Source organism: Myxocyprinus asiaticus, chromosome 31 (assembly GCF_019703515.2).
Source record: "Myxocyprinus asiaticus isolate MX2 ecotype Aquarium Trade chromosome 31, UBuf_Myxa_2, whole genome shotgun sequence".
Classification (NCBI taxonomy): domain Eukaryota; kingdom Metazoa; phylum Chordata; class Actinopteri; order Cypriniformes; family Catostomidae; genus Myxocyprinus; species Myxocyprinus asiaticus.
Window position 1 is genome coordinate 37,255,464 of NC_059374.1, and position 25,021 is coordinate 37,280,484.

Here is a 25,021-nt window from a genome sequence, read left to right on the forward strand (position 1 = left end):
AAAATAACTAGCCCTACTGAGTGATGGCATATAGTTTAGGCTAAACTTGCCACCGTGTCAATTGCAACACTGTTTACCCATTTTGGCATTGTTTTATTTATTTTATTTTTAATTTGATACATTTTGTCTATTTCATTTTGATTTTTAAAAAAAATTTTTTTAATGTTTTTTGTTAGAAAATATCAAAAAATATTTTCAACTAAAATAAAATGTTTTAAACTGAATGTAGACATGTCCTAAATATTGGGTAAAAGGTTTGCAATTATTATAATATTTTTCATATAAAATGAAATAAATAAATATAAGGTCTCGCATAATATTTAGGCTACTTCCACATTATTCCGGATACATTTGAAAATGGTGTTTTCGTAATGCTCTCCACACTGGACAAAGTCCACACTGCCATTTTCCAAAAGTTTCCTGTCCACACTGAAACGTATGAAAGCACTTAAATCCACTTACGCCTTCTTCTAAATCCACTTACGATTCACACATACTCCGTGTGCGGAGAGGTTTTACACTGGTTGCGTCTCGTTTCTAGGTTCCTATGGCAACGGTGGGTAGTTACCTGTACTTGTTTATCAGCGTACTTGGTAGCAGGGGCGTAGAATCCAGGGGGGGATGGGGAGAGGCAACCCCGCAATAATAATAAAAAAAAATTAATAAAAAAAACTCAGTTTCAGTGTGGACGTAAGGCTGAAACGTAGATAAAAAGATGCGTTTTCATATGAACTAACTAGGCTTAGTTTGACCTCTTGAGGTTTCAAGCCCTTTTTTGTGACCTGTTTTGTGAATAGTGCCTATTATCCAATAACCCTTTGATTTTGATTTTTAAACTCTCACAATCACATCAAAGCCCAGCAGTTGATACAAATAATTTAAATATAGAGAATGGCTTGAAATCTACATTTTTACCGTCCTCCATGTAGCGCTTTCTCCATAGCATTTTTTTTTTTTTTACGCTTTGGCTTCTCTCTGCCTTCTCAAAAAATGCAGTCACAACTACAGGCGGTCTCCTCTGATTAATCTTCGAATCTTGAAAGCACATTAAGACGTGATTCATTCCCCACACAAATGCAGTGAGTTACACACTATCTTGGCTCAATAACCTGCAACTAATAAGCCAATTTATGATAATATAGCATCAGAGAACACCAACTGATAGTTAATGTTGCTCTTGGAGCGAAATAGCGAGAGCTCAGGTGTGACTGTGGGCTTTATATATAAATGCAGATATTCAAATCAAGTTGTTTGTTTTCCTTTATTGCTCATCAGAAACGATTACGTGAGCGACTAGAATGGCAAGTACCCTTGTCATCTCTCAGGTTTTAAAGAGGACACAACACTTGATCATTTAGGGAGTGTTTAATTTGAAAAAGGGCTGTAGAGATGGATAGCTGTATGCAAGTGAATTCCCCTCTCATTATTTATGCAATTCTATTTGGTGATGGACATTTTTTTTTTTTCACCAAAAAGCAGAATATATATCACCAAGACTGCTCTGTTCACAGTTCCTCTATAACCACTCAAATAAACTGTTTGTTTGTACATCAGCTTTCTAATTAGCTGAAGCTTAGGAGAGGTGTAATCTGAAGATCTGCTGTTATTAAAATGCTTTAGCTTTAATTAAGCTTGTGTGATACTGATACTGATAGTGCAGTGCCATTTATTTGTGAATAATCCCGTGAATCCATTTGAATAGAATAGCAAATCAGTATATCTGGTAATTATGGTGTATGTACGATGTGTTTAATTGTCAGTCTGAGTTGTGAGTGACATTTCCCATAGGATTAAAAAATTGTTCCGCAGTGGAGGCGTGAGGTACAGCTCTAGCAATCAAGCAAAATTGACTGTCAACCAAAGACTGTATATGCATGGAAGTATCTATTAGGGCACAGTTTCAAAAAGTACTCAATTAAATAAGTTTTAAGCCATGAAACAAACCGACCAGCTCCGATTTGAACCACAACATTACAAACTTTGATTTGAAGCAAAAAGGTATTTAAGACCAAAAGACAAAGGTACAAGACTGCGTACTTACCGTCTTCAATAAGGGAAAAAACTACAATCCCATGAAGCATTGTGAATGATGTAATTGAATTAAAAACTATGGAAAATAATATAACTAGTGATTTAAGTATAGAAACAATATATTTTTCTATCTGAATATTTAGCAATAAGCATAAAATATATGTAGTTTGAGAGTGTAGGGAGACTGCGCAATTGTCGGTGCGGCATGGGAGCGGGCGGTCACTGCAGAGTTCTTTTGGCACGCTTTATTTGACACAATTTTCTGATTGGTGGATTTTCCCCACTCTGGATAATGGGTAGTGTAGTTCTTCACCAGGAATTCTGCTATGAAATACAATAAAAGAAAATATTCTAGACTGTCCCTGTAATTCCTTGATAAATACATGTGTGCACAGGTAGGCTGTGCATAGTATACCAGTGACACACTTATTTCTAGTGAACTTTACATTAACAATGATGACTTTAGTCAACAAGTCAGCTTTAAAATACAGTAAATGCAAATTAAACTTAACGTTTCTTTGACGCTCCGCTGCTTTGAATCATAACATGCCATGCTCATGTGAGCAACAGAGTGGCAGAGACGTCCCGAGTGTTTTCACGGCAGGGACGGTGACAAGTACAAGCGCAGAACAATGACAAGTGGCATTTAAGGATGCATTTGCAGCGTGGTACTCTGGTAATTAACATCGCACAACCTCCGTGCTTACAAAGCATCGCTCTTAATTAGAGTTATGATTGCAGAAGGGCAAAACCAGCGATCCTTGCTCAGGATAATGACTGTTGTAGTGACTGTGGCAGACGCTTTATTGTTTGCATGCTGGACTCCTGACATCCACCATACAAAGAGACACAATAGAAAGCTGAGCGTTCTTTCTCCTGCTGATCCAATCTGAACAGGAAAATAGAGCTCGTGCAGCTTCCAAATAAGGCCCGCTCTCTGCCTGAGTGGCGTGGACACCTTTGAATTGAGCAATAATATGGAAAAGCTCCTTGCAGCTGAAGCATCACACACGTGTTCTTTATCAAGATAAGCCTGGCTGTTTACCGCTGTGAATGCTGTATTTGAAGGTCGTCAGTCCCACAATGCATCATCGTAGCTCATATCAACAATAGCAACAAATCATGGTGCGAGGAAGAATGTTTCATGTTTTGCTTGTTTTTATTATGCATTTTAAGGTATTGTAGCCCCAATAAAAGTATTTGAACACTTAAAGGGATAGTGAACCTAAAAATGAAAATTCTGTCATCATTTACTCACCCTCATGTCGTTCCAAACCCATATGACTTTTTTTCTTCCGAGGAACACAAGGACATGTTAGTTGACATCCTCATCACCATTCACTTTCATTGTATGAAAAAAGATGCGATGAAATTTAATGGTGAATGAGACTAACATACCGTCTAACATCTTTTGTGGTCAACAGAAGAAAGCAATTTCGGAACAACATAAGGGCGAGCAAATTACGAGAGATAGGGATGTCCGGTTCATAAACGAATTGTTCTTTTGAACTGTTTTTTTTTTGTTTGGTTTTTTTTTTCAGTGAACTTATCAAACCAGTTTAACAAATCGGGCTGAATGGATTGGAAAGTTGGCGTCTCGAGTCAACACTATTCCACAAGTTTTCCAATCATAACCTGTCTCTCGGATGTGCCTGACTCTCCGACTTGAAATGAGCTGATAACCGGAAGTAATTTGATGCTAGAATTTGTGATATCTGCTTTTGCTGACTCTACTCTGCAATGCACCACTACAACTAGTTTGCAAATCGGACTTTTACAATGGCACAAAATGTCTCTCAAACTTGTTCCTAGAGGTTTTAGTCAAATGAATTCTCCAACAGGGTCTTTCTCGTTGGAGCAAGGCTCTTAACTCCATCATGTTCCCCTCCCCTTCCTTTTCTTGGCAGACAGTTGGGACTAATTCATCAAATTTAGCCTACAGGCCAGGGGGTCCACTGTCCTCCTCTTCTCCCCCCAGGATATAATCAGCTTTTAATTTCTCTACGATCCTGCGAATGAAATGACGGATAACTGCGTTTGGTCCCTTTGGTGACCAGATCTATCTGCTTTCTCACTGGCAGGGAGCACTCTGTTGCGTTAGCAGAAAATTAATCTTAATTTTGGCTTGGCCTGCAGCTTCAATCACGTTACTAATAAGAGACTTGGATGCATAGGTGTTGCCACGTCTTCAACGTAATTTCCCTCAAACTTTTCCACCAGGAATACGGGCATGTCTTTTTAAACAGGCTTCACTAATTTTTGAATAAATGATGGGTATGCTATAAATACACAGAGAGGTTGGTGGTTTCATCATGTTTGTAATCATTTTTGGGAGAGACAAGCTGGGCTTTTAACAGCTCATGCAGCCTGATCTCATTAATATACATAGCTATTTGTACGTTAATATTTGTAACATTAAACGTACATGTTTTTACATTTGAATAAACACTAAAACGTACAATATGGATGCTTGAAAGCATCTAAAATGTAAACAATTTTACATAGTTACAGCTTTAGAAATGTAAAATATTGATAAATCCATTACAACTATATTTGAATATGTGAATCGATTATAAATATATTTGTACATTTTTACTGTTTTATAGATATTTTAGATCCCATAACCCTACCCCAGCCTCTAAACATAACCACATTTCAACAATATAACAACATGTAACAAGTAGATTAATGTACAGTAGCAAAATTTGTTGTTAAAATATATTCAATTATATATATTTTACAGCCGCTAATCCTACACCTACTCCTAAACCTAACCATAACCATTTATTAAGCATATAAAACACATAACAGGCAGATAAATGTAATCCCAATAATTTATTTAGAGAAATGGCAAAATTCAGTTCAAAAGTAGTCCAAAGGGTGATGCGCTGCATCCGATGTGCTCCCTGACAGCATACAATAGCATTGTGTGAGGTGGAGAGCGACATTTAAATGATTAATCGCTGTAAATCTTCTCCTGATGCACTCCAGAACGGCGCTGTCATATCTCAATCAAACATATACATCGCAGAATGCGGCATGTCGCAAACGGTCACGAGAAACTTGAGAGCTAATGAGCATTCGACATCACTGCCGTAAATCCGCTGGTCGTAACGCTTGAGGCGGCAGTTTTTTAATTTTGAAAACAAAACCAATGTATGTTGACGGTTACAGCAGGTGCCACGGCGCTGCGGCGGATAAAGACGGAGATCGTTGAATAAAGGCTTGAATTTGGGTCTGTTGTTCACAGAAAGCAGTCTGAAGATTTGAATTATAGCTAATAAATGTATGTATTAATTTTATTGTTGTTTTATGGTGCTTTTTGTAGTTTATTTAGTTTTTTGGCATATTCTGAAAACTCCTTTTGTGTCCCATGGCAACCAAAATTAAATTAAATGTTTAATAAATAAGTAAACAATTACAGAGTTTTTATTCATTTTAACATTTTAAAGTTTAGTCATAAAGTTAAAGTGATATAATCCTTTAAAACGCTGTATAGGGCAGCAGAAATCACACAGCACTGAATGAAACCGTTAAAATGTCATATTATAATGTCAACTGCATTAAATAAACGTGATGGCATTTAACTAATCCCACTGATTATAAATGAAATGTATTTAACTGATTAATTATATGAATTATTCAATATTAATCAATTCAACAGTACACGTAAACATTTGTATGTTTCTATAGGTGTTAATACGTGAAATGATGACGTTTACATGCTGTCAATACGCAATATTATATGTTTCGTGTCTGTGCAAACGTAAGAGAATGTGCGTTTGCCAGAACCAAACTTTACGTAAGAGTACATACGAGTTCTCATGAGATCACGTTGGCTGATGAATCATATTTTTTATCTCTAATGATTGTGGAGTGGATAAAGTTAAATAATGTTTTGTTGGAGCAACGCAAATGCTCCCGACATACAAGAGCTGTTGGCTCATTGGGAGCTAAGTTTGAGTCCGACCTACATCGCGTCCCAATTCAATTCTCCCCTACTTGTCTACTATCTATTAAATGAAGGCTAAAATACCCTTTTAAATGTGTATATACATATACACTCACTAAGCACTTTATTACAAACACCTGTACACCTAATTATTCCTGTGATTATCTAATCAGTCAATCATGTGGCAGCAGTGCAATGCATAAAATCAGGCAGATGTGGGTCAGAAGTTTCAGTTAATGTTCACATCAACCATCAGAATGGGGAAAACATGATCTCAGTGATTTCGACCGTGGCATGATTGTTGGTGCCAGACAGGTTGGTTTGAGTATTTCTGTAACTGCTGATCTCCTGGGATTTTCACGCACAACAGTCTCTAGAGTTTACTCAGAATGGTGCCAAAAACAAAAAACTTCCAGTGAGCGGCAGTTATGTGGATGAAAATCCCTTGTTGATGAGAGAGTTCAACAGAGAATGTCCAGACTGGTTCAAGCTGACAGAAAGTCTACGGTAACTCAGATAACAACTCTGTACAATTGTAGTGAGCTGAATAGCACCTCAGAATGCACAACACGTCGAACCTTGAGGCGTATGGGCTACAACAGCAGAAGACCACGTCGGGCACTTTATTAGGACCATATATATATATATATATATATATATATTGTATATATAAGATAAATAGATTTTATTTGTCAGGTTATTAGGTTGTTCTGTTTGACTCCTAGATGGTTGCTTACTGTCCCAAGTCAAAAGAGCCCACCTCCAAGTCTCTGTGATATTCTGGTACTTTCTTCAGTGGAAGTCGAGGACTTTTTCACTGGTTTTATTATTCGCCAAGCAAATATTGTAAGCCACGTTACTTAGTAAAGTAATAGTGCGATTTTAGATATTGTTCGTGTCTATTGCATAACCTGTGTGGGACGAGTTACATGCCAACATTTTATATTTGAGTTAGCAGTTTGTTCAGATCCCTCACTCGAAGTACGAGCAATATTAATGGGGATGCTTGCCTTAGCAAACACCACCAAAAAGTTAAAAAAATATTTCCACAGGTCTGAACCCTGGTTGACATCACCGACCTTGGTTTTGTAAGCGAGGCCTGTCGCTGCGTCAGGTTGCGCGGCAAAATTCATGGCACATTGCCCTTCGCTCATCTTTTTTTTTTTGCATGGTCCTTGGAGAGCGTGAGAAACGCATGCTTGGGAATGTGAAGGAGTATGTGTGTGTGCTTATGTTCTTGCATTGCACGTACGTATGTGTGTGTCTGTGTGCACATCATGATTAGTGTGTGCTCTCCCACTGTCCGACAGCAGGTAATATACACTAAGATGATGAGACGGTGTGGTGTTTCTGCGAAGCAGAGCTGCAGGTTAATCCTTTTATTGTAATGAAGTGGCAGAAATATTAATGCACTGTAAACACAGGACGTTTATACCCTGTCCGTCATCTTTACGAGGGCGGAGCTGCGTGCAGCCAGCCAAACGGTGCCCATCCATTACAAACATGACATTGACTCCGCAAAAACAGCTGAGCAGTCACTTAAGGAGATTGTCCTCACGTCTGCAGTAAAAGCAACGTCTTTCTTAGTCTCCAGTCTTTCCTTTTCTAGTCCTTTCTCACTTGCATGCTAGGGTTGGGCAAAATGTTTAATTTAAAGCTGACATAATTTTTAAAGGTGAAGTGTGTAATATTAAAATACTTTCTCCTTAGCATTCAGACAATTGTTATAAATCCATTTGTAGATTGATTTCCCCGAAAAGTGTAAACACTGTGGCACTATCAAAACATTGCTCTGTTTATTTGAGCATCATGACCAGCCCGACACAACAATATTGGCTAAACCAGTGGTGTGAGTTTGAGGGTGGAGCTAACTGTTTGACTAACCAGTGGAATATGGGGGGAGTGTTTGATAGCCTGTTTAAAAACAGGTCATTAATTTTATTCAACATGTTCTGTTTATTTGGCTCCATTTTTGAGACCTATATAGTATTCTTCCACAATGTCCCTTAAATTGAAAGTTAGGTTAATAAATATATGCAAATAAACAGTAAATTAAATACAAATTTGTAAACTTTTTTTTTTTTTTTTTTTTTTTTTTTGGCATATCAAATGTTGATTGCTAGTATTATTTAATGAAATAATCCATAAAATTAGTATGGGCACTTCATACTGAAAAATTAAATGCATTATTAAAATCTACAATTTCTTTGAATTGCATTCCATTTTAATTCTAATTCTTGAATTCCACTTACAATTCCACATCCTATTTGTATCCGTGAATCTTCCGTTCATTCCATATTCATTTTGAAATCAAAAAACGGAAAACTAAAAAACAAGTTGTCTTTTTATTTAGAAATTAGTTGCCTTGGTAAATCATTCACTAATGCATTATGCATTCGGAAAATTAAGTTTTAGAAAAATGACCTTAATACTAATTTTGTAAATTAGATTTTCCAATTATCTGTAACTCATCTGTAGGCTGTTATTTCCCGAAATATCCACGGAAGTTTGCATAAAGGCTAACGAGGATTAACACTTTTAACCTACTTTATGTTCTGCTGTTGCTCTGAGGATCATAGATGCTGGATCTTTGGAGTTTTATATGCGTTTTATATGCGAATTGGCCATGCCATAAATTTTTGCACGTTTCCGTGCCGATAAAGATTATAGCGTAGTCTATTTTATCTTCTAAAAAACACCTGGTAAAAATAACACCTTGTTATAATCCTGTGCAAACTGACATGTTGGTAAAAAGCCAGTAAATCTGCACCCTCCAGCCTGTGAACCCTTTAACTTTCATTGTTTCTCAAGTTCTTCAAGTGTCTGAAGTGGATGTTGGCCAAGAGAAGACACCAGAAATTGTAAAACTGATAAACTACAGATAATGCTGGCTGTTGCGTTTGGACTGATGCATGTTTTTCTCAAGCATTTTATGCTGTTGAGTGTTTATTTAGCCATGAAAGAGGGACAAATATAATGTGAACGGATTGTCCATATTTTTTATTCAAGAGTATAATATAGAATTTCAGGCTCGCTAATATCACCAGTTCTGTTGTATCTTGCCAGATATTCCAATTGATTTCTTCTAATAATCCTAGATACAGTATATGATCATGTTTAATATTTCCTGAATAATTAATCAGCACTGTCATATATTTTCTGATAGGTCAGTTACGTGGCTACAGTGTGTAAATGCAGAAGACACACCGATCTATGTGATTTCTGCAGAGCAGACATCACTTAAGTCCCATGCAAATCAATGGTAAACTTACAGACATCTGCAGTAATAACATGCAAAGTCTTTTTAATGGCTAAATAAACACTGGACAGCATAAAATGCTTGAGAAAAACATGAATCAATCCAAACGCATCAGCCAGCGTTCGGTAAAGCACGTCCGAATAGGGCTTTCCATGCCCTTTAAAAGTCCCTTTACTGTATATCCCTTAAAATCACCATGATAACAATAGTTTTTTTACAAAATGCCATATTTACTATACTATTATTTATCATCTGAAAAGTCACATCCTCTTGCCCTACTTATATAAGTTAGGTCTCTTATCTTTATTCCCCCTGCTGGTGACTTCCTGGTGTTGATGAGAAGAGTTATGTAAATGAAATATAAGAGTTTTTTTAGATTTTCATTTTTCTTCTCTTCAGTTTTAGTTTTGAGAAACAAAAAATAGAATGCTAGAATTCTATTTATTTATTTTAAATGAATCAATTTGTGTATGTTTGTTTCTTTTGCAGAAAAATTAAAAAACAAAACACACCTGTTTTTTCGTTATCTGTTTTTATTTTATTTTTTTTATAATTAAATGTGCATTTTCTGTTGTTTTTGATTGACAACTGACTGTAAAGAATTGAAAGGATATTAAAAGAGACATTATTCAATGACAAATGGGTTGCGTGGATCGATCGTTTTGGACACACATTATACGGAACAACTTTTACTGTCAACATGCAGTGAAAGGATCTCACTGCGGAATACTCCACCACTATACTACACAATTACTGGTGAGTGAAATCTAAACATTTACCAGCCAGAAATCACACAAAATTTAATGGAGTACAATACAGAACTGATGCGGATTGATAAAAGGGAGAGACTGTCTGTGCACGTGATGGTGCAAGGAACAGGACGGCGGGAAAAAAAATTATGTTCAGTTAAAAATCAAAAGAAGAAAGCAATGGATGTAATTGTAACTATCAGATATTATTAATAAAACACGGGAACTTGTTGCGTGGACAATTTTTGACAGCATATTTTGAATTTTGGGGATATTTTTGCTCCGAGACCCCATTAATTTCCGAAACTACTGGCATTGTATCTTTCTAAAGTTTGTTTTAGACATATAGTAGCAAGTAAACAAGATATCCCCACATATATGTCAAAATACATTGTGTTAATGTTTGACACAGTTAAAACATTGCCTACCTTAAAAACAAGTGAAGTTTGATCAGTGGTTAAACGTGTTCAGATGGTTTCCTCGTACCTGAATGAACGGCTCCTTTCCAGAATAAAATTAAATATGATTGTAGCAAAGTTGAATACTTCATTTTTAATCAACTCAAGTAAAAGTACTATTATTTATTTATACTTTAAAAAAAAAAAGTTGAAAATGTGAAACATTTACACAAGTAACGAGAGTAGCGAGAGTAGTTGTAATTCGTTACTTTCCACCTCTGGTTATTAATATATTGACAAAGGGTTAAAATAACCAACGCTTAAGGCCAAAGTATACTTTGGTTCTCCATGTGATGGTAAGTCTCACGCCAAGTGCACGTGGTGCAAATGTTGTCCTCAGGACAGTACACGTCCTGCATTTAGCCTAGTTTTTCTAGTACACTTTAAAAGGTTGAGCACTCGACCGTGCGTGACACGAAACGCAAAAAAAACCCTGTACCCTGGTCCCAGCACTTTTCCCCATACCTTAAAATCTGATTGAGAATTTTGTTCCAGGACCAACAAAAGATATTGAGGCAGGAACATGTCTTACTTGTCAAATTCATTGTCACCCACTTACCAATAGTCCACAGCTCCAAAATGAAATGCAATTAAATGATTTAAATGTACCCATTCCGAACACAATGCTTACAAATTATTGAATGGTGGAGTGAAACTGATGTTAGAAATGCATACAGCACTGGAGGTTTTGCTGAACGGCCTGAAAATCATGAACAATGGCTGAATATGTGTTTACTCGCTTTCTTGGCTATAGTCCCAGGGGACAGCTTCTGCATCGTCCAGATAGAGCACATTGTAAATGTACAGCATGAACAAGGAGTGAATACGTAAGCTTACAGAGGTACCAGTGTTTGCCGCACTGCTATTCATTGGTGCCACTGCTGAGTCAACAGCGCCATTGCCAAAGAAATCACATTTTATACAACCTGGTCTCGTTTACTATACGTTACTACTATACGTTACTATACCTACATTTTGGCCTGTTGTATGTAATGTTGCCACATTCACATATTTTTTATGAGACCAGGCTGATTTTATTCGAGTTGTGAGCTTGCAGTCTGAACTGAATGTATTTTGTTAAAAGGGCCAGGCACGACAAAATAAATCAAAGACAACATGTCTTTTTTATTGTTTTGTCTTTGTTGGCTGCAAGCAAAAAAACAAACAAAGATACAGCGTGACCAGTGTAGTCAGATTCATGAACCAATGATTCTTATGAGCCTATTCTTTTAATAAATTTGTCAAAAAGACTTATAAATGAATTACTGAATCAGTCAGAGCGGTTACTGAATAAACATCTGATTCACTCTCTGAACTGCAAGTCATCATAAATTTCATTCATATCTGACCCGAAATGAACAGAGAACTTTGTCAAATAGAATTCTGTAGGAAATACTGGAAGTAAATCTATAAAACTCTTGCTTTTTATGGCTTCCACGGCCATTGCATGCTCCTGTGTGAGCATTGCATTATTCTCCAGGAAGAAGCTCTCGGACAGGCTAATTGAACCTCCAGCCACCTTCACAGTAAGCTGGTGGTCTATGGGGAAAAGTCAGCTTGGAACAAAGATAACAATACCGATATTGTGCATCTCTGTTTCCCTACTTCGCTTTGTAAAAAATATTATTCCACCATCCCGTTTGGATCATAAAGGAAATAGAGGATGCTTTTTCTAGAGGCAACAATTGCAATCCATTGTGTTCTTCGTCTATGACACAATATCAGCCATCTCTTCCATCTCTTTCTTTGTTCTCCGTCTCTCTATCTCTCTTTCCTTCCCCTCCCTAGCTCTGGTAGCGTCTGGCTCCCTGGGCCGGAGTTCCAGGGAGCTCCAAAGGCAAAAATTGGAAGATGAAAGGCAAGAGATTAAACTGAAAGGAACAGTGGGTGTTGTCAGACGTAATTTGATGTGCATTTGATTTCTCAAAGCCCTCAGAACACTTTCCCGCAATAATTTACCTGCTATACCCCCACCTTTGACATGTCAGATGCCCTTTGAGAGATGTGAGGAGACCTATTCATGTGGAAATGGTGTCATGTTCTAAATAAAAGCAGTGTGGAGAGGAAATGACAGTTTAGTTAGTGTCTGCCAAACCTCAAAAAAGTCCATGAAGGATTGGGGTGGTTGGTGACTTTGTTCATGTCGCCCACCACTACAACAGACAAAGAAACACCAAAAGACAAAACAACAGATGAGAACTCCAAAAGAGAAGTATTCATCTTGTCAGCTCTTGCTGTAGATATGCACCCCCCGCTGTACTTTCCATGCAGTTTGAATTTTTGGACTAGTTGAGGATTGGTTTTGGTGGACTAGTGGTTGATTGACATGGGTTTTTCAATGGCCAATGCATATACAGTATTTAGAGAGCAGGATGGCCAGTGGTCAATATAACTCTTATGGATGAATCTCACAAAACCTGTTAAGAAAATGTCCTGGTAATATTTAAGCGCAGAACAAAGCAAAAATTTAAAAAAAAAAAAAATAATAATAATTGAAGCATACATTTAGCACCATTACGATTTTTGGCATTGTGACATTATTTTCAGGAGATTTAAGCACATTTACCCATTATCGTAACATCCAGACGTTTTACTTTCCCAATTTTATTTTAATGATTATTCTTATTACCATATCACAGTCATTATTTACTGTATTACAGTAAAAAAAAGATGGTGTTGTTCAATTATTATTATTTTTTTTAATAAGCGAAAAATGTAATGCAGTACCAAAGGAATATTACTATGATGTATAAAAACTTCACAATTTAAATGAAAAAATTATTTTTTTGCATTGTTGTAATGAGAATTAGGGGGGTAAATTGTGTGTTTACTGTCATGAAAATGTTACAAAAGTATTAATGACCCTAAAAATAGGCTTTATTTTATATATGCAAAATATAATTTCTTATTTGTTTCTTTTGATTTTGGAGTAAAATATGATCAGGGCATTTTCTTGACAGGTTTCGTGAGAATCACCCAAATACATACTGTATAAAGTAAAGCCACTGCACAAATGGCATCGCTAAATGTTTAGCATTTTCAAAAACTCTTGCCCATCTCCAATTGGTTGAACAAACAAATAATCCCTCCCCAAATCCAAGCTATTGGTTGAACCAATGTTGTTGGGATGCCAAAACGAGCGGTCTATATGGACCCTTTTCATAGACTGTGCTGACACATTTCAGATTTATTTTGTGATTATACTCACAAAGTGCAATTTCTAGCCAATTAAATATTTTAGAACTGAGCATAACTAGAAAAATGCAATTTCACTAGTGATCGCGATATTAAAATTCTTGCCCGAAACTGAAAATTCTGGACACGCTGGGCCAGAAACCAAAAATGAAAATGAATATTTTAATTAAGACTACTTTGTTTGGAATAATTCTAAATGTTATTATTAGGGGTACACCGTAACCACTTTTTCTATAACTACACATTTCGTTATAAAATAGACTAGACAGAGAAGAATTACATAAAAAAATCTGTAGCCCATTAAGAAAACCTTTATTGTTAACTACTCTACTGTATAATGCAGCAGCAAAATTAACAATAATTCCAGTAAAAATCTTCAGTGAACATAAAACCAGTTCTATTGGCACATTTTTTCCTCCACATTGTATGTGGACCTGGAATGTGGAATGGATTCTATAGTGAATTTAAGTTGTGATAGGATATCATAGTACTCAGTCAATTTATTTTTGTAATTTTATAATAATAGTAATAATAATGATAATAATAAAGTTATATTATACAATAATACAATTTCAGTCATAATTTCTCAACTTTTTAATCCCTCTGGCTTTTATTTTGGTGGAACAGTGTGCATCCCATGAGTGTGTGTCAACAACAAAGCTGCTGTCATTTACTTGAAGCGCGCTGCACATGCAGACGATATATTTACTTATTAGACGCATCCTTTGCAATTCACAAAACTACTGTATGCCTTCAAGAGACTTTGAATGTAATGCACGAGTCATATGGACTACTTCAATGGTGCCTTTATGCTTTAATGTCATATTGGTGCTTGACAGTAACGGCTATGACAAACAATAACACACAATATTGGAGCACTGGAAAACACACTTCATTAATGTGCTGATAACCAAGAGAGCGATCACTTCACTTCTGGGGATGTGGACTTTAATGTGCAACATAAACAATGCTTTTACTACGTGTGAGTGAGTTTTTCTGTTACCAGATTTTAAAGTAACAGTTTCTGTTAAAATTTTCGGCCATTATTTTCTGCCTTTTTTTCTCTTCCAGATGAAAAACCAAAAATAGCAATTTATGCCATTTTCAGCCAAAAAGAAATTTCGGTGCATCCCTAAAATTCACTGTAGAAATTTCCATGACCTTTCCAGGCCTGAAAATCGCAATTTCAAAATTCCCTGATATTTCCGGGTTTTCTGTGACTGTGGGAATAATTTTACCTCTATTTTTGTACATTGTTGCATAAATGTACATAAATTCAATGCTTATAAACATTTAAATATGCATTTGCAGAGATAAAAATAGTTTTTTTTTTTAGACTTTGGTCTGTTGGGTACTGATTGGCACAATCCGTGTGCATTGCACAGGTTCCATACACAAATCTTCCATTATCTTAAATGGGTTCATTCATTAATCAAAAGAATTGAATAATTACTCTCAGCTGTCTTCCAAGGCTGAATCCATTGCTGTAGTAGAGTGTCAGGTGAGGAGGCCATCTTGGTTCTCCACTCTTCCTTTGCCCTGCCGACAGTGGCATCTCACCGCTGGTAATTGGGTGTTTATCTGATCACTTGTGAAAGATGCTTTTGGCTTCTTATCTGACACAATTATTTGAAAGAATTCAATCCAGCCCTTCCCGGTCCAGCACTCAATACTAGGTGGAAACAGACCTGAGTGTTTTATGAATGAGGGAAAGCTATGACTGCAAATAATCTTCCAGTGTGTTTGTCTTGTTTTCAAGGAAAAATATCTAAACTGGGTTTAATTCTCCCTAAAAATAAATAAACAAAAAAAAATCTTCTACTAATCCACGTTCCCCTTTTATAACTTTCTTTCTTGTTTAGCGGAATGTTAGGGACTGACAGCGTCAGTTAACATTCACTTTCATTTTATGGAAAAAAAAATAGCAGTGTCAACATTCTTTAAAATTTATTTTTTGGGGGGCCTGGGTAGCTCAGCAAGTAAAGATGCTGACTACCACACCTGGAGTCACAAGTTCAAATCCAGGGCGTGCTGAGTGACTCCAGTCAGGCTTCCTAAGCAACCAATTGGCCCGGTTGCTAGGGTGGGTAGAGTCACGTTGGGTTAACCTCCTCATGGTCGCTATAATGTGGTTCTCGCTCTCAGTGGGGCGCGTGGTGAGTTGTGCGTGGATGCCACGGAGAATAGCATGAGCCTCCACACGCGCTAGGTCTCCACAGTAGCGCGTTCAACAAGCCATGTGATAAAATGTGCAGATTGACTGTCTCAGATGCTGAGGCAACTGAGATTCGTCCTCCGCCACCTGGATTGAGGTGAGTCACTACACCACAATGAGGACCTAGAGTGCATTGGGAATTGGGCAATCCAAATTGGGGAGAAAAGGGGAGAAAATCCAAAAAAATATATTTTCTTGTGTTCCACGGTGAGTAAATGATGATAGAACTTTCATTTTTGGGTGAACTAACCCTTTAAAACAAGGTTAAGTTACTTGAGAAAAAAAAAAAAAACTGTGTAAGATAATATGACTTGTTTTCAGAAAATATATTTTTTGTTAAATTAATTTTTCTTACTGCATTATCAAAAAATTTTTTTTTCAACATAAACCTTTTTTTTTTTTTGATTTATACTTAAAACAAGAAAAAAATCAGTTGCCAATTAGGCAAATGAAAATAAACTTAATTCTATATATATTTTTTGAAAGCAATTCTTAATATCTTGCACAATTTTACTTTTTATGTAAATTGTTATCAATTATCTTGTTTTAAATATGTTTAGATATATTTACTGGGAAAACAAGTCAAAAATACTGATGAAAAAAATTATTAATGATTTTATTATTTATTTATTTATTGTGCTTGTTTTGTGAACGAGTGAAATAGAACTAAATAAATAAATAGCCAAGAGTGAAAAATAAATGCAACTTGCCCTCAATCATCCAGATAGTGGTGAATGCAGCTGTCATCATGCCATGCAAATTATGCAATTGTTAGCCACAATAATTCTATCAGGCTGCCAGAACACAACGGAAATAAAGGATGATAAGGTATGAGTGTGACAGTGACACGGTCCAGTGGTCTAATCAGATAGCACAGCTTTCAGCCGCAGTTTCAGCTCTGTGCACAGGAAACCCTTTAAATTAAGACAGGAAGAATGTTTACTGTGTGCACAACGATAAGAAGAGAAGAAAGCTTTTCAGTCAACAAGCTAACAGTGTCTACTCCAAACAAGCCATTATGGTCAAAGAGAATTAGGAAGTGTGTTGGAAAGTAGAGCTGTCATTGAAAACGAGTGTGTTTGTGTGTGTTAATAAAAGACCTTAAACGCAAACAGGTGGCTGTATTTTTCCGATATTTATTATTGGCATTGATCTATTGATAACTTATTTACTCACAAAAAAAAAAAAAAAAAAAAAAATGTAACATTATTAATTCTATACATGCTATTTACATCAAATTACTATTTTTTAGATTTCATTGTTGGTGTTGTTACTGCATTTTGACTTTGTAGGGAAGTTTTGAAGATTGATTCATTAATCTTACAGTAGCTTTATTTATTCAATCATGTTGTGCTGAAACATATATTATTACATTTTTACACATTTTAAATTTTTTTACATTTTATGCATTTGGCAGACGCTTTTATCCAAAGTGACTTAATTGCAATTATTACAGGGACAATCCCCCTGGAGCAACCTGGATTTAAGTGTCTTGCTCAAGGACACAATGGTGGTGGCTGTGGGGATTGAACCGGCAAACTTCTGCTTACATGTTCTGTGCTTTAGCCCACTACAACACCACCACTCTTGTTATTATTATTAATAATAATCCAAACAAAGTAATAAAGTTCACTAGCCTTCACTAGTTTACTGTTTATGGATGTGTATATCAGCTATTTTATAATACCTTTAAAAGTGGCTCATCATTTATTTATTTTAAATATTTACTTTTTCTCTTTGTCCAGATTAATCTCGGACACGTTCAGGGATGCCAGGTCTATAAGAATCATGCAGATCACATGGTCAGGAGCCACACCCCTCGTCCTTTTCACCTTGTTGCAGTTTGTCCAATCAGAGCTGTTGGAGGGGCCTTTGGTTGTAGGTAAGAGTGCATGAACATCCTGTTACGTGCTTTTATTCCCAAGTGCTGATTCAGAGCTACATGGAATAGACATATAAGCCATGTAATTGCATTAAATCTTTGTGCAAGTGCACAATTATATTTGTAGGCAATAATAAGACTTGCACCTCTGCTTCCACAACTCTTTATTTACCACATCACCCTCTGTAATTCTGTCAAGATGGCTTTTATATTTTATAGTTTGCAATACAGGCTTATGTGATTTTTACCATGTGGTTCTGGTCTCATCTGTCTTTTCTGACATATGATGAGCTGTCTGTTTGTGTAATTGACACTATTCATGTTTAGTTAGTTCTCCACTTCAGCTGAATGATGGATAATGTTAAAAGGAAAGAGCAATTCGAACAAGATAATCAACAGACATCAGTCAAAGACGACTGCTATCCTAATCCTGTGTGCTTTTATCATGGGTTCGTGAATTGATGCAAAAAGTTTGTGTAAAAACTGTGTAACTACTAAGAGGACAAGACTTTCTGCATTTGTGCGTCAACGTTATAGCCTTTTTTAAAGCATTTAAAGTCAACATCAAATGCCTTTGGCAACCCATTTTACTTTTTCCAAGTGAGATGGGATATTCAACCAGAAAAAATAAAAAAAGGTGGGACTTAAACTTATCCATCGGGATTTGAAAAGTGGGCAATACATAGCAGAATGAAGGGATTTGTAAGAGGGAAAGTAAGAGGGAATTGCGACGTCATTTGTGGGCCAGCTGCAATTTATTTATTTCCTCTGTGGCCAAGAAAAACTAAGCTCTTAAAATATGATTGTTTCCCCAAAAGTTAAAAGACAAACTTAGCAATTTCTAAAAGTTACAATAATTGCTACTCCAATGTCAAGACAAAATTTAGTTTATTCAGAATAACGTGCTCCAATAAATCATGGGCAATAAGATCAAGAACATGCATTTTAAGAAAGTAATAGGATCAGTTTTTATTTCATGTTGTCTTTAAAGCTTAATGTCTTGTAAAATAGAACTTAACTGATCGTAATTGATCATTAATCTCATACATACAGTAGTATTCACAATGTAACTTTTCGCTTTTAAGTTTTCTCTTAGGACACTTGAGCGAACGTGTCATCAGATTTTCCATAGATCGCAGCATAATGCACATATCATTCAGAACGTGGTTCATTCCTGCAATTTATCACGACCGTCTTCTGAAACTAGCTCTTGCTGTGGCCCTCAATATTCACTGATGTTATCTTGATTCCCAGCCTTTCCCTCCCTGATTCCCATCTTCCAGGATGATACCTCCCCAAATAACCCTGTTATTCAACCATTTCCCCCTTTATTGCTTCAAATTCTGCTCCGTTATGATTCCCTCTCCACACTTGTTTACTTTTCCCTCCTTCTCATCTCCCTTTCCCCCTTTTCATTTGCCTGCTGCTCCAGAAACAATTTACTTGGCAGCTTGGTCTGGTGGTGTGTGTGTCTCTCCGGATTTAATGTTCTTTTCTGGTGTTGGTGGAGGTGGCTGTAATTTCTGTCCTGAGCGGGCGTGCAGAGATGCCTTTTGCTCACTGTGCGGCTGCTTTGATAGCTGGTGCCCGATATAGCAGCATTAATGAACATAGCTGGAACAGCGCTGGGTGCATCCCTTCTGAAATCCAATTCACTCTACCTGATGCGAAGCAGAGAATCTGTTGCTGAGCTTTAAACAGATGCTACAGCCTCACAATGAACAGTGGACAGCAGAGCATGATGGGATGCATTCTCTAACCACCTGTCAAGCTCAGATGTACTGCAATGCAACTGGTGGTGAAATGTCATAGTTGTAGACTAGATCTATCTATCTATCTGTCTGTCTGTCTGTCTGTCTTTCGTTCATTCGTTCTGTCTGTCTGTTGATCTGTCTGTCGTTCGTTCTGTCTGTGTATCTGTCTGTCACACATTCTGTCTGTGTTTTGTCTGTCTGTCGCTCTGTCTGTCTATCTGTCATTTGTTCTGTCATCCTGTCTATCATTCTGTCTGTCTGTCATTCTCTCTGTCTGTCGTTCTGTCTGTCTGTCTATCGTTCTAACTATCTAATATCTATCTATCGATTGTTCTGTCTACCATTCTATTTGTCTATCTTATGTACAGAGTCTATCGTTGTTCTATCGACCTATAGATCTTTCTAAATATTAGTGATGGGTCATTCATGAACGATTTGTACATTTTGAACCGCGCATGCGCATTGCGCAACCTCCGTTCGTTTGTTACGTGAAAACCGCATAGGCGCTGTACAGGAAACAGAAACGAATAGTTCACCTTTCAACTCTTTTGGTCCGAGTCTTTCGTTCTTTGTCACGTAACAGCCATATACGCTATGCATGGCTCACACAAGAAACAGAAATTATTAGTTCACCTCTCGAGTCTTCTTGTCCAAGTCATTCGTTCTTTTGTCATGTGACAGACGTATATGCTATGCATTGCTCACACAGGAAACAAAAATGATTAGTTCACCTCTCGAGTCATTTGGTCCGAGTCGTTCGTTCTTTTGTCACGTGACAGCCATATACGCTATGCACACACACAGGAAACAGGAATGATTAGTTCACCTCTCAAGTCATCTGGTACGAGTCATTCGTTCTTTTGTCACGTAACAGCCGTATATGCTATGCATTGCTCACACAGGAAACAGAAATGATTAGTTCACCTCTCAAGTCTTCTTGTCCAAGTCATTCGTTCTTTTGTCACGTGACAGCCGTATATGCTATGCATTGCTCACACAGGAAACAGAAATTATTAGTTCACCTCTCGAGTCATCTGGTCCGAGTCGTTCGTGCTTTTGTCACGTGACAGCCTTATACGCTATGCACGTCTATACGGCTGTCACGTGACAAAAGAACGAATGACTTGGACAAGAAGATTCCAGAGGTAAACTAATCTTTCTGTTTCTCATAATTTGTCCTTGGCTGCATTATAATTTTTTATAGATTCATTCATTTTTCTGAACGAGACTCAAAGATCCAAGTCAGTAAAATCATCCGATTTTCCCATCACTACTAAATATACCTGTCAACTTGGAAACATTCTTTACATCAGATGTTTTTTCTTGCTGAATTACATAGGCATTTGTTTAAAGCATTTCAGCTGTAAATGACTTCCATAAAACTTTCCATTTATTCCCTCTGTACTTGTCTATAACAACCTCAGTCCACTCAAGCCTGTTTCAATAATGGCCCTGTCCCAGACAAGAGAAAAATGAAAATATGGCGCTGAAATCAACGTTTTTTAAACAAACACAATTACAAGGCAATTTCTAAAGTGCTGCGCAAAGTAATGTTCGATTGCTCTTCTGTAGAGGTGAGGGTCGGAGGAGAAGCATTTCTTTTCACCGTGTGATTTGTACCCGTCTCATCGGTAAAAAGCTTTCCTGTGCCGTGTGCCAAGAGCGGACATTACCAGTTAAATGGCACATCATTTAGGTGAATGGTGTATCTGTACAAGTGGAGATTATGGCTTGGCTGAAATCATACAAACTCGGTTGCTAATCTTTGGTGATTGATTTATAAAACCCTTAGAGAAGAATGTTTTGCTTGGGTAAAAATGGGAACATGGCTAAAAACCGAGACAGTAATTGGATAGGCTGAATTTTAACAAATTCAATAAAACAGGAAGCCCCTGAGTAAAAGAGATTAATTCAGTCTGTAATTCACTGATGTCTTTGAAGTGATGGTATCCCAATACAATTCTAAGTGATCAGACTTAAGATGATAAACAGGTGAAAATCACATAGACTTGCATTGGGACCTGAGCCTTAACTAGGAATCAGAATTGGGTGGACTCTTTTTACTTGGGAAAGTAAGTAACCAACCAGATCACCCCAGTAACGGTAAAGCAACTGAACACTTCAGCAACCACACTGCAATGCCCTGGTAACCACTGAAAACATCATAGCATTGTGGCAGTGAGTTTTGCATGGGGGAACACCACTTACATTAATCAAGTCGCCAATGAAAGAGTGGTCTTAAAGGTGCTGTAAGCGATTTTTCAAAGATCATTTTGAGACAAAAACCAAGCAAAACAACAGCATTGTTTCTGTTGCTGTCAAATTCAACAGTGGCACAATAGCACCCACAACTGACAAACATTATGAATCTTAGCCTCAATTATCCGCTTCAAATGAGAATGAGCAAAATGATTGACAGGTGAAAAGCGTCAATGTCCGCGGTCCGCTGACACTTTTTTGTTTGCTGTTTACAAAGTCTACAGCTGTCACAGAAACTGATGAGAAATCTCAGGACACTTATTTCATTAATATCTTTAATGGATTAGGAACATTTTTTGCATACTTTTCCATGAAAAAATCATTTACAACACCTTTAAAGATATGGTGTGTCATTTTTAAACCACAAGCATCACCAAACAGAATTCAAAATTTTCAAAAACAAAGTTTCTTAAACACACCCCCAGCCTGTCATTTGTCGGTCCAAACAAATAGCATAATCCCAAACTCACACCATTAGCTGAGCCAATACTGCAGTGGCCAGATACACAAACAAACAGAGCAATGTTTTGATATCACCACAGATTCTCAGTCTTTACACTTTTGTAGTAAATCAGCCTACAAATGGCTTACCTATAGTTGTCTCTACATATTCACAGAAAAAAATGACACACTTCACCTTTAAATCGGAACTGTGTCTGTGGCTTTCAATGAAGAGGTGGTGTATGTAAGGGAATGGGAGTGCATTCTCCTTCAGGCTGTGTTCCAGGCAGCACCTGTTATAAAGTGCTGCAGTCGTCTCGCACAAGTGGCCCTGTAATTTCAAAAAAGGTCACAGAGGCTCCAGCATAATTCAGTATTCTTACAGTGCTGTATTAACTACATATTTAATCACTGAGGGTAGGACACTGACGAAGAGCCTTGGTGTGGCAGGGGCAACAGAACATATGCGGACCAAAGTGCTGCTGTCAGCAGAGCATGAGAGATGAACACAAGGCTTCTCCAAGTGTCCGCTCCCATGATGCACAGCTACCAAATCTGCTGTGTTATATATTTGGTCAGATATTCAGCTCTGACCTACAGTCAGTCTTCTCATATTTACACAGTTCCACCTTCAATCCCTTCTTTTCTCATTTTCACACACAGAGGTCAATATATTATGGATATAAGTATTGAAATATTACAGATGATGACATATAGATATTATATGTACTGTATGTATAGATAGATAGTTTGTTCGTTCTATCATTCTATTGTTCCATCCATCCATCCATCTCTTTTGTGTTAGAGTCTAGATCAGACTCTATATACAGTATTTAGTCATGGTGATTTTATGAGTAGAAGAAAAATGGAATAGCAGCCACGATTCAGTTAAGTCAAAATTCACAAGTGTGTCTTTCTTGACAGGAAGGAAACTTAAATGTGTAGACAGCAGATAAACCAGCATCAAGATCATCACAATTCCCTCTGCTTTATGATGTGATTAATGCAAATCAGAAGTAGGAAAGAAAACTAATAACAGAAATGCAGCCCATTCATGTGAGGTAATCTGTCTGTGAGAGTGAGTGAGTTCAGAGGCTTTCCTGTAATTGAGAAAAGGATGAAAAGATGAAGGAATATGAGCCACTATTAAGTTTTCAAATTGCTGACAGAACAAACATTTACAGCCCACACAATGGAGTTATCAAGGGAAATCCTAATAATGTTCCAGATAATAAAGAAAGATGCATCGTCTGCATTCTGTCCTGGAAGTCAATTTTAATCTGCAATTGGTTGAAGAAATTTACAACAAAAGCATTACCATCTCTCTACAAATTCAGATTCGAGAGAACATGGATAACATTAGATTATTGTTGTTTTCAGTCATACAAATGACAATAGCTGGGAATTCATACATACAAATGATATTAATACAGACAATCCATGTGTTTGTTAATATTCAGTATTCATATTTTATTGTAGAAATTACCATGCTGCAGACACATTCATGGAATATTTTGGGTTCAATACATGTTATACTCAATCAGCAGTATTTGTGGCATAATGACCACAAGAAATATATATATATATATATATATATAAAGCAAAAATCGAGGCATTTACAGTACAATGGAAATTAATGGGGCAAATTTTTGGTGGATTTAACCATTGTGCATTGTTTGTTTGTGAGTCACAAAATTGACCCAAACATTCAAGTATAATATAATTATTTCTTTTTTAAAGATATGTAACAACACTAATTTCACTAAAGTAAAAACACTAAAGTTGTGCATTTTTTTCTCCCATTCATTTTCTATGGCTGGTCAGTTTTGACCTGAACATTACAAATGTCAATTTATTTAATGACCACTGAGACTTTTTGAATAAAGTCAAGATAATTATTATTATTATTTTTTTTTTTTTTTTTTTTTTGTGGGTGTGTTCAGATAGCAAGTGGAGAAAAAGTTGCCAAGTCTTGTACCACTCAGATAAAGGATACCATTTTTATTAAAGGTGCAGTATGTAAGATTCAGAAACCCTTGTTATTAATGACCCATGTGGCCGTTAAGTGAACTGCAGCCAGCTACCTGTTGCGAGGATCGACCAAAACAATGACATAATGTACAAAGAGGCTGAACGTGATCCACCGGCATTATGCTGACAGATGAGGTGGCATAATTAAAATTACACAGTTATGATTGTTTTACTACAAGCTTTGAGACTAAACTAAAACTAGTTATCAGCTAACATAGCATACTGATACACACATACAGCTACATACTACCGAACTATACCAGACAGTGCTGTTGCACTGCACTGTTATGTTGCACTATTGTATGTTTTGTATGCCATATGTTGTACTACGAATAAGAAACCAGAATATTTGCTTAAATTTCTCCTGTATACCTGACATTTAGTATAAAGAGAAGATCGTTTAAATTATTGGAAAGTTACGAAGTAAGGTAGCTTGCAATTCGTCAGCATTAGCAGGCAAGATCAAGTTAGCTAAAATTACACAGATCAATCCTTATGGCACTATATTTCACATGCTTTGCAGTGATGTAAGCTTACCTGTCCAGTAAGAAGAACGCCAATTCAGGGTCGGTTTTGATCCCCAAAACCGAACGAAGGTCCCTCCAGGAATCAAATGCCCTGCCGATGTTCACTCTAGTTTTCGCTCGACCACGATCACGTTCCCGCTTAGCCAGACGGGATTCAGAAGATAAATGTTTTTTTGGCTCACTCAGAGTTTATGTAGCCGTTTGCTGGATTCCATCTCTAAGATAACATTACCTAGTGTTGCAGTTTGTTGTCGCTGTTGAATAGCGG

The 25,021-nt window shown here is 36.9% G+C and overlaps 1 protein-coding gene across 1 annotated transcript in view; it reads left to right on the forward strand.

Moving 5' to 3' along the window:
• LOC127422473 (roundabout homolog 1-like) overlaps positions 1-25,021 on the forward strand; it is a 375,425-nt gene that overhangs the window by 18,887 nt on the left and 331,517 nt on the right. Inside the window, exon 2 of the mRNA XM_051666005.1 lies at positions 17,605-17,741. Within this exon, the coding sequence (XP_051521965.1) occupies positions 17,648-17,741 (94 nt within the window). The 5' untranslated portion in view covers positions 17,605-17,647. The remainder of the gene's footprint in view (positions 1-17,604; positions 17,742-25,021) is intronic.